Genomic DNA, 13428 nt, shown 5'->3' with positions numbered 1-13428 from the left:
TCTTCCTGCGTGGTCTTTCACCACCTCTTCCAGCCATTCAACCAAACCTCTTGAAATCCAGATAGATCCAATCCATTTGCTCATATCTTGACATCATCTGTTTCCTCCACACTACACGGGTTTCGCCTGTTTAGTTGCGCCAACTGACCATAACAAGTAACCACACACCGCGTCATAAATGATCCGGATATTAACGAGACACTGAAGGACTTATCTGCTACTTGCGGACCATTTGAACAGATGCCGGCTCAAGAAGGCACACTTGATGGGGAAAGAGTATTCAACTACTTGCTTGGGCAGGTGGAATGTGACGGTGTAGGCCCGGTCTTTGTGGGGAGATGTGTGTCAGTCATCCGTCCCCATGTCAGTGGATTCAGAAAAGCGAGCCACCCAGTCTCGGCCTCGATCTGAAGCACGGTCTGCGTGTTAGGGCCCGGTCCCCTTCTTCCATTCTTGTGCTGTTTCCTCGTCCGTCTCGTCCTGCAATCGGCTCGCTGCCGCTATAGCAGAGCTCATGACTCATGCCTTATTCGTCGATGGCAAGATATGAAATATAGAAAGCGAAACCAGTCTAGACAGTTTCGCTCGACTTTCGGCGGTATGTCTCTCGCACTGGACAGCCCTCATAGGCATGCACCTCCCACGCGCCGATTCCACTCTCCAAAGGTCGCTTATTCTTCCCTTTTCCGTCTCTGAGTAGATTTTCCGGCCTGTAGTCTTGATTGGCCTTCATGCGGCGAATGACTGAGCCATGAACTTTAGCTCCCTTTGGAAGGTCACGTTTCTCCCCAAGAGGAAGAGGCCACCGAACAGGTTTCCAAGATCCATCGGGTTGCAATGCCAATCTCCGAAACGGAAGATACTCGACAACTTTCCACGTTAAAGCGGTGGGCCACGAGACACCTTGGCCATACTGTAGGAAGTCGTGTACATGTCCGGTTGTAGTTGCCCTTCGGAGTGCGGATTTGAAGTCGAATTCGTTCCCTTTCTCACCTGCATGATCTCCATTTATTTGAACCCCGGTGCTTGACTCCGGATGGCCCGGAAGATTTCTATAGCCAGCTGGGTCATCGAGGCAATGAAAGAGCTTCATCTTTTCGCGATCGAATTGAAGCCCCGCACGCTGCGCCTCCTGTACCATCCACACTAATGGCACATGGCTCAGTGCTATGGCTTCATCGTCATCCATTCTTAATCCGCCGCCAATATCCGAATGACATCCGGCGAACCACACCTCCTCGATGTCCTGACCCTGACACGTGTTCTGGCTTTCGTCACGGAGACCATCCTTAGCTTCGGAGAGCGCATTAGCGGGGGCTGGTCGATAGAACGCCTCGCCTGTGCAACGCCCCTGTTGCTCTGGCTGGTCCTGCTTCTTGCGCCGGGTCGACGGCCTGTTAGGATTGCAATCTGAAATCAGATCCTGTCGAAACTTGGCACGATGCTCATCGATAGAAACGGCATGCCGAATTACCCTAGCCGAGGTTTTCGCCGTAAACGGAAACAGGAATTTATTGCGATTCACCTCAAACCGTGGAATGCTGTTGACGGTGTCAAATAATCCGAGAAAGCGAATCTGCGATACCGGACGACAGAAAGTCTCTCGTAAGGCTTTCATGTACTTATATAACTCATCTTTTTCGGTCTGGCCAGTATCGACGCTGTTGGTACATTTTGCCCATTTCGAGAAGGTCGTCCAGACGTAGCGCACTTTCCCTTCATTTCCTGGCTCTAGCAGGCCAACGTGGTCTATCATTTCCGCAAGCATGCGAGCAACATACGCTCCACGGCTAAAACCAAATATGTATATAGCATCTCCGGGGCTGTAAAAGCGCATGAGAAATCTATAACCGTCAATGACATGTTCTTCAAATGTCGTGCCTGCCGCGGAGTCCTTCATATTCGTAAACCATCTCTTCAGGCGATTAGTGCTGGCTTTACTGGCTTGCCAGATCGAGGTGGTATGCGTCCCAAACCCCGGCTGATAAAAATGCCATTGACGAGGGTCATGGCGGTTCAGCATCTTCGATTAATGTGAGTGTAGCCTGACAAAAGTGGCTCATGATTTAACTACTCACTCTGTAAATCTTGAGGACATTACTGTCTGATTCGTCTCCGCGGAATTTATATCCAGTTCCATCGAAACAGAGAACAAACTCTCTGTTGTCTGCCGCAGTCCGCTCCATGCTAGGTGTTGCTTCTGAATTCTGAACAGTTGCACCACCTCATCGAATGCTCAGTGGCACTTCCTTTTTTTAAAGCTTTGAAAAGGGATGTTGTCAATGTAGAGTAGACCCACGGGTAACTTGTGGCGAAACTTACCCGTCATTAAATCTAATGTCCAGAGCTTCGCATTTTTCAACCCTGTCTTATGCATGTGCTGTGGCCCAGGAACACCATGTACACTATAACACAATATAATAAAGGGCCTGACGATTCGATTGCCTTTTGTCAAAAATTTCCGAAGATATACACATATCGGCCAGTTCCGGTCTCGGAAGTGTCGGTGCGAAATACGAGAGCAAAAGATTGGTTGATGATGTCTAAATGACCACAACACTCCTTCCAAGCAAACTCAAAAATGTATGCTTCTGGCACATTTGTTCTAGAACAAAGTTTCGCGCAATCCCAGGTGAAGAGAAAGCCCACAAATATAATTTTGAGTTTATTCCCGAATACTGAAAAGGTTAATTGTCGATCTCGTAAAAATTAATAATGCTTATGTCTCTCATCATTGGTCATCTGCAAGCTTGGGCTCCATTAAGCTCCTGCGGAGCTTTGCTTTCCCCTCAGACCTCTGAGGTCATTTTGCACCTTTGCTACTCAGAGCAACATTATAAGTAGTAAGCTAAATAGATAAAATAAATACTGAGAACATTGACAGTTTCTGTCGCCACGCCTAACTTATACCTTGCGAATTGCCATCATCAAGGCACCATGTCGCCACTGAACGAAGCCGCCTGGATTTTGAAGCCAAAAAGTGATCTAAAGCGATTCACCGCGGCCTACAATGTTCCATCCTTTGATGAGATTGTGATCGAGGTACGTCAACACTTTGCCTGAAAACAAACTGGAGAAGTCGTGTAACTGAAAAGTGTGATAGAACCATGCTGTTGCCATACAACCCCTCGATGCCAATATCCGGGCCCAAGCATACGTTGATGTGCCCTACCCATTCATCTTGGGCAATGGAGTTGCGGGAAATGTCCATGAAGTCGGATCATCAGTCACTAAATTCAAAAAAGGCGACCGCGTCGTGTCCGATACGCCTACTTACCAGCTAAAAGAAACGAAGTACGGGGGCTGGCAGAAATACGTGGTGACTAGAGAAGCCACGACCGCGAAGATACCAGCAAGCACGACTTTTGAGGATGCCGCTGCAATACCTTTTGCACTTTTAACAGCTGTTTCTGCGTTGCACTTGCACCTGGGTATGGGGAAGCCTGGAACAAATAGCAAGGGGAAAGCACTTATATGGAGTGGTAGTGGATCTGTGGGGGGCTACGCTGTTCAATATGCGGCCAGTGTGAGCATGACATAGCTCGATGGAATTATTCGGTGGGAAGCTAACATGGCTTTCTAGGTCGGTTGCGAAGTCATAGCAACGGCATCCCCGCGAAAGTTCGATTATGTTCGTGGCCTTGGAGCCTCCACTGTTCTCGACTACAAGGATGATGAGATCGTATCAAAACTAAAGAGTCTCGGGCCCTTTGACTATATCTTCACGGCTTCGGGTGATGCAAAAAGTGCAAATGCTATAAGTGACATGCTGCAACCAAACGGTGGGAGATTTGCATCTGTCCGTGCGCAGGGTAAAGAGATAAACCTGGCCCAAAATGTCGATTTAATTTACGACTTCTTCAGCATGACTACCCAGAAGGAGAAATATGGTGATTTTACGGAATGGTGGTATCGTGAGTATCTTCCCGGGGCACTGGGCGGAAATGTGACCCCCACACCTTTGGAAAAGCGAGCTGGTGGGTTGAACAGCATCCAGGAGGCTTGTACCGACGTTTTGGAAGGGCGCAGCCCGAAAAAGCTGGTTCTAAACCCCCAGGATCCTGATAAATGAGCTGTAATAGTTATACAAAGCGAGTATGATGCCGAGCGACGTTTGAGATCATATAGTATAGTTTTGAACATCGGAATGCTCGATTGTCTCGCTTCGTATGCTCGCTTATCTGTGTTCTATGTTCTACCCTACACTTCTTCCTTTGTCCCTCATGTTAGGATCTTGTCTGGTAGCGCGAAAACACCAATGCCCTCACCTCAACGCTAACCCTAGAACACGGGCTTTCCACTGTATTCAGAGGACTGAATGAAGTATGAGGAGTATCTGCAGCAAGTTCCGTTAGTCAATGTACACCCGACGCCTTTCCAAACCCACCGGCTTGACAGTAATATGGACTGTTGAAAGACAGCCGAGCAGGGTAATTGACCACTCACATTTCACACTATCTTCCTTTGTGTCAAACCCTTTGAACAGAAGCACATCTTCCACATCCTGGCCACTCATATAATACCATTTATGTGCATCGCTTGGCTCATATTGTGGATAGAGCATAGTGCCGGTATAGTTCCCGCGTATCATATCGGACTCAATCAACTTGGATGTGTCCAAGGTTCGTCCATCACATACTGCAATGGGGTTATCCTCGATCGGCCCACTTATTGGTCGCCAGAGTCTGATTATATGTCAGTTACACTTGCAATCACTAATCTAACCGCCTGGATGGGTCTGGCAAGAGAGGAGGATAACCTAGCAACTCACATGATCAGCTGGACTCGCCCAGAAAGAAGGTGTTGAGATTCTTCCGGAAGATGATTGCGTATACGCTCCATTAAAGTAGTCCCAATCTCATCTCGAGTCAGAAGTGTGTCTTATCATGTCAGCACATACATTTTTCTGACTCTCACCGCCTGATGTACTGTAGCTTACCTATATGAACCTGTCGCGCAAACCCCTGCAAATTCGGGTTTCGCGTCCTTTTCTCCTTTGCGCTCTTTTTCTTTCTGATCTGTCGAAAGTAGGAGCTTAGTGGTTGGCACATAAGATGATTGTGTTACAGCGCACTTTCCAATCAAAAATCATAACTTCAGCAGCCCCGTTAACGTGTTCCTTCAGAATGGCTTCGCATTCTGGCAAGAAGATATCGTTGACCTTCTGAGGATCTGAGTACTCATAAGACTTTGTAAGAGTCGGTGCGAGGCATCTCTTGTAGACGAAACCGTTGGTATCAAGATCGAACAGAGGAGTTTCAGTCCGTCCTCTAATATCTCGAATAATCTCGGGATGATCAGCCTCATGAAAGACTAAATTAGTCGTCTTTTCGCGATCGATGTTGCGCTTTCTTCGTCCAGCAAATACACCAATTTTATAAGGGCGTGTATGGGTGTAGCTGGGTTGCCATTGGAGGTATGCCAGTCTCGCTTGAACATCCCTAGCCATGATATTATAGACCAAATTCGGTCAGGTATCAGAAAGAAAACAGAAAAAAAAATCATAAAATTATGTACGAACTTAGTACATATTTCACTGGCCCAAAAATACTCATTTTATTTCTACTTAAGTAACTTTCTGGTTTGGCCCCTGCATACAGCCTCGAATTACTGTGGAGCAGTTCCAACAGACGAGCTAGCCTGATCTGCACCCCGATCATTATGAACTAGATAGCGCAATGACTCACTGAAGGTGCCAAGAATCTCTCACAGCCTTAAAGGAGTCATCTCACCCAATTTCAGAAGCTGCGCTAACCGCCAAGGCTAAGATACTTGCCCAATGGCGGGAGGTAGTCTATAATTGTATGTTAGAGAGTGGGTCTCTTGCTTGGGAAAAGGTAAAATTATAATCCATTTTGTCGCATTGAACCCCCTTTCGCTCATTCCACCAACACCATGCGGATGACTGGTTTATCCAGTCACTATGGCCATCCCTGCAAACTTAATATATTGCTCTTTTAGGAGTCGGTAATGGGTATGTGCGACATTGAAATCCCGCACATGCATCAGGACATGCACGCAGCATTGACTCATGTATTCGGTCATTCATTCATGCGCGAATGCACACCGACCGACAGGATCTTCTAGTTATGGTGGCTGTCTCCTTTCAAATCGCCTCTGATATTGTACCAGAATCAGTTCCGTCTCTGATGGTACCGCGATTAGACATCATACAGCCGTCGGTTCCTGGGCTTGTGCCCATAAGATCATTTCACACCTCCCTTAAGTCCGCAATAGTATTGTTCTACACCGATTTCTGGACATTTAGGGTACTTTTTGGCACCTTCCGGACTATATTATGGCTTGACGGAAAGTATTGCGGAGAAAGTTATAATGAGGTGTATAGTGCAGAGAACATGCTGACAATGCTGAAAATTCGAGAGGATACATCTATTCACCTTCGTTTGCAGCCTCGCTACAACTTCCCCTGAGAAGGACTAAAACCTTCACTAAACGGATAATCAACATACCCCTTCGGTGACATGGGCGTATAAAACGTCGGCCGGTCATACTGATTGAGCGGTAATCCCTCTTTCAATCTGAATGGCAAGTCCGGGTTCGCCAAGAAATGTCTCCCAAAGGCAATGGCGACACGATACCCGGGATGCGCCCGGAGGGCCTCAGTAGCCGTCTGGGCCGTAAACCCGCCCGCGAGGATAATAGCCCCCGTGTCCCCAAACGCCTCATAGAGGAACGACTCGTCCTCCTCTTCAGACTCATGCTCCACCGTCGTTGACCCTGAAATCCGTGGTCTCACCACATGCAAATAAGCCAAGTTCAACTGCGCCAGGCCACGCACAAGATGCGTAAATTGCGGTCGGGGATCAGACATCCGCATGCTCTGGAAGGTACTCCAAGGGCTAATGCGATATCCGGTCCTCTGTGGCCCAATGGCATCCGCAACGGCTTTCGCGATAGCCAGACCGAACCTGGAGCGGTTCTCGACGCTACCGCCCCATTGATCGGTGCGGTTGTTGCTCACGGATTGTGTGAACTGGTCAGGAAGGTAGCCGTTCGCACCGTGGATCTCGACGCCGTCGAACCCAGCGGCGATGGCGTTCTGCGCTGCGCGCACGTAGTCGGCGATGTAGTCTGATATTTCTTCCTCTGTTAATGGGGTTGGTGTGGGACTGGATTCGCTCATGGGGATGTCTCCGCTTGAGACTACGCGGTATCCGCCTTCTTTCTGGAGGACGTCTGGTTTGGCGGCCCTGCCTAGCGCCCAGAGCTGGCAGAAGATGAAGCTTCCTTGGATGTGGACGGCCGAAGTGATGGTCTTCCATTGAGCGATTTGAGCTTCGCTCCAGATCCCGGGGACATGGCCCATGCCGCCGGCGCGGGCGGAGATGAATGTGCCCTCGGTGATGATTAGTGTGCCCGGGACGGAGGCACGCTGCGCATAGTAGTCGCGGGAAATGGGGAGCGGGACATGTTGGGCGTCGGCGCGATTGCGGGTTAGCGGTGCCATTACTACTCGGTGGTGTAGCTCGAGGTCACCGATGCGGATGGGTGAGGTTAATTCGGCCATGATGCGGGGTGCAATTATTCAAGGGATTCGAGGGTTATGTGCGGGAATTACGGTAGTTGTGGTTTGGGGGAGATGGGGGTATAAATACTATATCAGAGTTCGGGGACTTTCAGGTTGTTCATCGCGTATACCTATATTTTAAGGATGGGTCGGAGACTTTTGTATGTTTAACATTAGCCCGAAGAATCTTCATTATTAATTGCTGCTTGGCCATGAAGTCATTGCGGTGCGGGTATCCGCCGGCAGCCGAGGCTTGTTTTGCTTTCTTTGGCTTGTTTGCCTTTCCGAACTCTCCGGAGTGGGTCTTCATCAAGCCTGGCTCATGCATAATGATGGTTTAGTCGATAGTAGTTTGCAATGAGTTTAATCTATGCAAAGGTAATTCAGTTATTCCTTGCATGCGCTAATACATTTCATAGATATGGCAGGGTCGTTGGCTTATTCTTTGGTAACTCCCTTGTTTAGTATTTCAGTGGAGCCATTTAGATTATACCGATACACCAGCTTGTGCCATGCCCTGAACCATGCATAATAGGATCGCTTGATTGGCGTGGACGTGTGTTTAAAGGAGGTGTAGACTTCTCACGAGTACTATGCCATCGCTTAGGAATTGAAAACTCACTTGAGACTCAAAAGCTTTTTCTTTTCTCGTGATCCAATCCTTTCCCCCCTTATATGGTCCTTAAACGTTCCCATAGGAAGAGGTCTAGTATGAAAGGTGCAACTCTTATTAAGTCAGACTTCAGCAGTAATTAAGGCAGGGTCAACAAGCTAGGGAAAAGGTTCAAAACTGGAATACAAGACTTAACCTCTCTACTCAAATCACAAGAAACTCCTCTACAGACTTATGTTCAAGCGCAGCAGAGACGGACTCTCGGAGTGAACGGCCCGCGAGGGCCTAGCCAACTACTTTATAGTACAATTCATCGCCCTTGCTGACCACAGTGTCATCAGGGCAAAGTATGAGTGGGCGGTTCAACTGGAGTGGAATAGTGAAAATGTCCTCATCTTCCACTGCCCCTGGGGTGATTCCAAATAAGTAGAGATTGGAATTATACGCCAAAAAGAGCCTGTGACCTCCAAGATTTTGGACATGTTCAATATAAGACTTCGTGGCACCTTCCCTCTCCCACACCTCCCCCTCGGTAACCGATGGACCCAACTTCGCTATTTTCCATAGAAAAGACCGTATCGTATCGACGTCTTGGTGTTGCGAAGTAACTTGAAAAGCGAGCCATGTGCTGATAAGGTGGTCTTGCATGAGAAGTCTATCACAGAGATGGCTCCACCACTGCTTTAGATTCTTAAAGACCCAAATAAGCTGACTTGCAACCGTGCGTGGATCCGTTGAAAATTGCAGCACGGCCCTGCATTTACCGAATCGCTGAGCACGGAGGTGTAAAATTGAACTATTGTCAGATACTTTGACTGCCATATGGTCTGACCCATTAAGAGATGTCCCAAGTTTTGTATACCCGCGAAGCTCTTGCACTGCATCTATTAGAGGGACTTTCCGGTAAGACGTTATGAATTGTGCGGGGCCTTGGCGATAATCAGGCACCCAGGAAGGGAGTTGAGTATTCCATGCATTGTGTGCAGCAAAAGGAACTAATGTGAAAAGCAGGCAGTCCTCCTGACTGATCATCCAAATCGTCGTTTCCAGCGCAATTTGCTCATATGTTTTATTATAATCTGGAGGGAAAGCCTTCTGGAGGTCCTGGATGACACCATAAAGGGCGTAAATTCTGTCCTTTGGATTCTGACATTTCCGATGATATGTTTTCCTGAAATGATGCCCCGGGGTTTCCTTCTTTTCGAACCCCCTATTTTGTCTAAGGGAGGAGACTTCTTCGTAGGTGCAGATTTCGCTGAATGCTTCGCTGGCCGCATCCCACACCCACTTCAAACTTGTCACCTCGTCTGACGGTATGTAATCATCACACGATATTCTGGGGTCCATGCGCTTCATTATCGAGTCTTTGGCAGGATCTGCTAGCATTGTCGACACTTTGAACGTCAGACTTCCGCAGACAGCAAGTGGCGTATTCATGGGCAGCAGATATTCTTGGTATGTCCACATTCGAAACCAGTAAGGCCTAGTCATGATCTGGATCATGCCTTGTAAGGTATCGCATTCCGCATGGACCCTGTTTACTCTAGCCTTATCAGAAAAGGCTCTCGCTACATCGAGCCGCCACCAGTGTAAGGCCCGTTTGGTCAATCTCTTCTCTATGTATCTTTCTGTCCATGCTACCGCCAGCTCTATCTCCGGGGTGGCATCTCCCAGCATGGCGACTACGCGAGCCGCTGAGGTGTAAATCGTGGCCATCAAGGGTACTTGGGTATTCTTTTCGTCAATGTCGCACTGGTTGATGCAAATAGCATCGACCCATATATCCCGACGCCTGAATGTACGTCGAAGTTCGTAAAGAGCGTTGGCGACGTTGGGCTTTACATAGAACTCCTTACCATCGAGAACTATCTGCTCGGTGGCATCTTGCGTTCCCCAAACATATGAAAGGGCTTCGAACTTGGGAGAATCATTGAGTGACACGGCATGGAGGGAACACTGGATCGGATTCCTTTTGTTTCTTGAGGGATGAATAGAGAGCAGTCGGATTTGTCGTTGGTTTGGATCCAGTTTGTGGTATTGGAAGCTCATTTTGTAGAACCCCCAGTAGTAGAAGTGGGTAATTCTTTGTGCTCTTGAGAGTCTATATGGTCACGGCGACAGAAATGTGAGGAAGTTAAAATCGAGGTCGGTGGTTATTATTAGGACGATCGTGCACTGTGGGCTGGAAAAAAGCAAATATGAAGCTAGCGGTACTACAGCTCTAACTCAGGTAGCTTTGAACTGTACTAGTGCTCAGCTCGTTGGGGGAGCAGCCCCTCATGTGTGCTGACGTGGCATGAATCCGGCATTCTTCTATCTACCTTGACAGTCTTTGTCAAGCAACTTGTGATAGTCTGATGATATTTCTCAGGTCCAGAAGAATCCATATTAATCACAGAATTAGTTACAGCATTGCTATCAGCCTTGAAACTTACCTTACCCTCATGTTCATCCTCAGTTTCCAAAGGAACACCCACACAACATCATGAAAAGAAGATTTCCACGCCATTTGCCTAATTACGAGCGTTCTCCCTCAACTCCAACTGCTGCTCAATAACATCTTTAATGATTTGTTCCTCCGACCTCCACTTCATACCCAGTATGCGATCAGCAGCAGTGGTATCCAGCGCCCAATCCCCCTCGAAAGGCGGTTCCAGCTTACACTCCACATCTGGATACTTTTCTTTAACAAATTTCGCCGCATGCTCCCAGGACACAGACGGTCTGGATAAAATAAACTCTGTTCCACTCTGGACATCTTTCTCCAGCACTTTGATGTGTGCATCCGCGACATCGTGAACATGCACCCAAGCATTGGCAATTTGAGTTTGGCCTGAGGTAATTGACAACCAGAAGAGCGCGTTCATGCCACTAAGCTCGCCCGGGATCTTCTGAACCATACTAGGTCCCAGGACGTATGTCGGGTGGAGTGTAATCAGGTTATAATGAGGACTATTGTTCTTCAAAAATGACCGTGTCGCTTGGTGCGCAAGGATCTTCGAAGCAGCGTACTTGAGTGCGTGGCCTTGAGAATCTTCCGGGAAAGACATGTTCATGTCGACGGGGATAATTTCCCCAGTGTTGTCTGCTATGCGTTAGTTATCATTCAAGTTGGGTATCTTTTATGGTACTCACCCTTTATCGAGATATCCTTGGTAAGCAAAGCAGTCACAGGAGCCAGCGAAAGCACAGAAGACATGACGATAACTTTCTTGATTTGAGTAAACTCCAAAGCAGCATATAGAATGGCCTCGGTGCCTCTGACGGCCGGCTCAACGTAGTCCTGCTTGAAGTCGTTTCCTCCGCCGGGGATCGGAGAGGCAAGGTGGAAAACATAATCTACACCTTTAAAAGCATTCTTGAACGATTCCCGCTGAGAGATGTCGGGAACAATGCATGTTTCGATTTTGTCGCCATATCCAGGATGGAGCTCTCTCAATGTGGCCTCCTGCTCTGCTCTGCGGATACTCAGACGTACGCGGTAGCCGGCTTTGAGTGTAGTAGCGACGACCTGCGAACCGATGAAGCCGGTTGCACCGGTCACGAAGATAAGAGGTGTAGTCATTTTGATGATTGCAGTAGATCGTGATTCACTGAGTTAACGGCCATCTTCTATCATCACAGTCCAGCTCCTAATATATACCTCGCAAGTGCATAGTAGGCTGCTGGTGGAAGTTGCCGGGAGTTGTGGCCAGTTATATAACAGTTCCTAATAATTACTGACTAAAATAAATCATAAGTATTCTGTTATACTATATATAATAATTATACTAGTATTTATATATTACTTTAAAACTATATTCAAGAAAATAATAAGAGATCAACTGTTTAAAGCTTATTTTATAATTATTTATTATTATTAAAAGTCTATTACTTTTTTATCTCTAATCTATCTATAAAAAATTATATTATTATTTCTTTTTTATACTAACTAAGTTTTTTATAGATTATTTATTATTACCTTATTATTAATTTACTGTTACTTTATTTTTTTTTTATATATATTATATTTTTCTTTTTTTTTACTTTTTTATTTTTTTTTTTTATATTTTTTTTTTTTTTTTTTTTTTCTTTTTTTTTTTTTTTTTTTTTTTTTTTTTTTTTTTTTTTTTTTTTTTTTTTTTTTTTTTCTTTTTTTTTTTTTTTTTTTATATTATTTTCTTATTTTTTTTTTTCTCTCTTTTTTATTTATTTTATTTTTTTTTTATTTATTTTTTTTATTTCTGTCTTCTCCTCCTGTATTAAAATAAAATAACTGAAGTAATAATAAATTAAATTAAAAATAAATTAGAAAACTTTTATAAATAATATAAAAAGACAGTATTAATATAAAAGAAATAAATAATAAAAATAATATAAAATTCTTTTTAGTAAATAATAATATAATAGAGATAATTATAGTAGAGATAACTATAATATAAAAATTAATTAAAAAAAATAAAAAGAAATTATAGGAATTACTAAAATTTAATTTTAAAAATAATTGGAAAGATTAATTATTATTTAACTTAATTAAATCTTACTAGCTTAAATTTTAAGATTATATAATAAAAAATCTAATTAATAATTAGAAATAGAAAACTAGGCTTACCTGGATTTAAAAGCTTTAAATTAAAGAAAAAATATAAGATATTATTAAATATAGTTATTAATATATTAATAAAATAAAATAAAATCTTAATAAATATCTTATTTATTTCTTATATAATATAAGATCAGAAAATATATAGAAATTAAAAAAAATATTTTATCAGAGAAACCTTCCTAAAAATATTATAAATATAATAATATAAACTTTGAAGAATATTCTGATATAAATATATAATTTATTATAAATTAATAAATTAAGTAGCAGTAAAGTTATTTTTAGAATAATCTTATTAAATAAGAATTTAAAAATATTTTATAAAAAATTTTTATAGCTGATTCCAGTAATTAAAATAATAAAATCAAAATCTACTAAAATATATAAAATTAAAATATAATAAATAATTAAAATAAAAATTAATTTTACAGCTAAAAGCAAGTCAGATATAAAAGAAATTCTAAAACTAATATTAAATAAAGAATTCTTATTATTATTATTTATTATTAATAATAAGTCTTTAAATCTATTAAAAATATAATAATTATAAATCTTAGTTTAGAAGCATAAGCTATTAAATAATTAATAAAAATTAATTCTTAAATACTAATCAGAGATATTTAATTTTAAAGATCTATTTTAAATCTATATTTATATAAAAGCTATTCTATAATTATTAAAATCTTAAATTATAGCTCAGGC

The 13428-nt window shown here is 43.7% G+C and overlaps 6 protein-coding genes across 6 annotated transcripts; 1 reads left to right on the top strand and 5 right to left on the bottom strand.

Annotated features, from left to right (window-relative positions):
- Positions 1-571: 571 nt before the first annotated feature.
- Positions 572-2186, bottom strand: BO79DRAFT_161877 (T6SS phospholipase effector Tle1-like catalytic domain-containing protein; the record flags this gene model as incomplete). The annotated part of the gene is made up of 2 exons (XM_025679044.1): positions 572-2023; positions 2079-2186. The coding sequence occupies 2 exons, from the start codon at positions 2184-2186 to the stop codon at positions 572-574; spliced, it is 1560 nt and encodes a 519-aa protein (XP_025533878.1).
- A 751-nt stretch (positions 2187-2937) lies between these two features.
- On the top strand, positions 2938-4119 carry BO79DRAFT_279261 (zinc-binding alcohol dehydrogenase family protein; the record flags this gene model as incomplete). Its single annotated transcript, XM_025687965.1, has 3 exons — positions 2938-3042; positions 3104-3526; positions 3584-4119. The coding sequence occupies 3 exons, from the start codon at positions 2938-2940 to the stop codon at positions 4070-4072; spliced, it is 1017 nt and encodes a 338-aa protein (XP_025533877.1). The 3' UTR covers positions 4073-4119.
- A 55-nt stretch (positions 4120-4174) lies between these two features.
- BO79DRAFT_183750 (uncharacterized protein) lies at positions 4175-5510 on the bottom strand. The gene is made up of 5 exons (XM_025680283.1): positions 5075-5510; positions 4940-5018; positions 4772-4880; positions 4447-4685; positions 4175-4336 (listed from the first exon to the last, which is right to left on the bottom strand). The coding sequence occupies exons 1-5, from the start codon at positions 5447-5449 to the stop codon at positions 4227-4229; spliced, it is 912 nt and encodes a 303-aa protein (XP_025533876.1). The 5' UTR covers positions 5450-5510; the 3' UTR covers positions 4175-4226.
- A 797-nt stretch (positions 5511-6307) lies between these two features.
- Positions 6308-7653, bottom strand: BO79DRAFT_279259 (alkene reductase). The gene has a single exon (XM_025687964.1). The coding sequence runs from the start codon at positions 7526-7528 to the stop codon at positions 6416-6418; it is 1113 nt and encodes a 370-aa protein (XP_025533875.1). The 5' UTR covers positions 7529-7653; the 3' UTR covers positions 6308-6415.
- Positions 7654-8426: 773 nt separating this feature from the next.
- BO79DRAFT_222871 (HET domain-containing protein) lies at positions 8427-10190 on the bottom strand (the record flags this gene model as incomplete). The annotated part of the gene is made up of 1 exon (XM_025683576.1): positions 8427-10190. One exon carries the CDS (start codon positions 10188-10190, stop codon positions 8427-8429), a length of 1764 nt encoding a protein of 587 aa, XP_025533874.1.
- A 464-nt stretch (positions 10191-10654) lies between these two features.
- On the bottom strand, positions 10655-11706 carry BO79DRAFT_222870 (NAD(P)-binding protein; the record flags this gene model as incomplete). Its single annotated transcript, XM_025683575.1, has 2 exons — positions 10655-11226; positions 11277-11706. The coding sequence occupies 2 exons, from the start codon at positions 11704-11706 to the stop codon at positions 10655-10657; spliced, it is 1002 nt and encodes a 333-aa protein (XP_025533873.1).
- Between the last annotated feature and the right edge of the window lie 1722 nt (positions 11707-13428).

Source organism: Aspergillus costaricaensis (genome assembly GCF_003184835.1).
Source record: "Aspergillus costaricaensis CBS 115574 unplaced genomic scaffold BO79scaffold_66, whole genome shotgun sequence".
NCBI lineage: Eukaryota > Fungi > Ascomycota > Eurotiomycetes > Eurotiales > Aspergillaceae > Aspergillus > Aspergillus costaricensis.
This window is presented reverse-complemented; position numbering and strand designations above follow the sequence as displayed.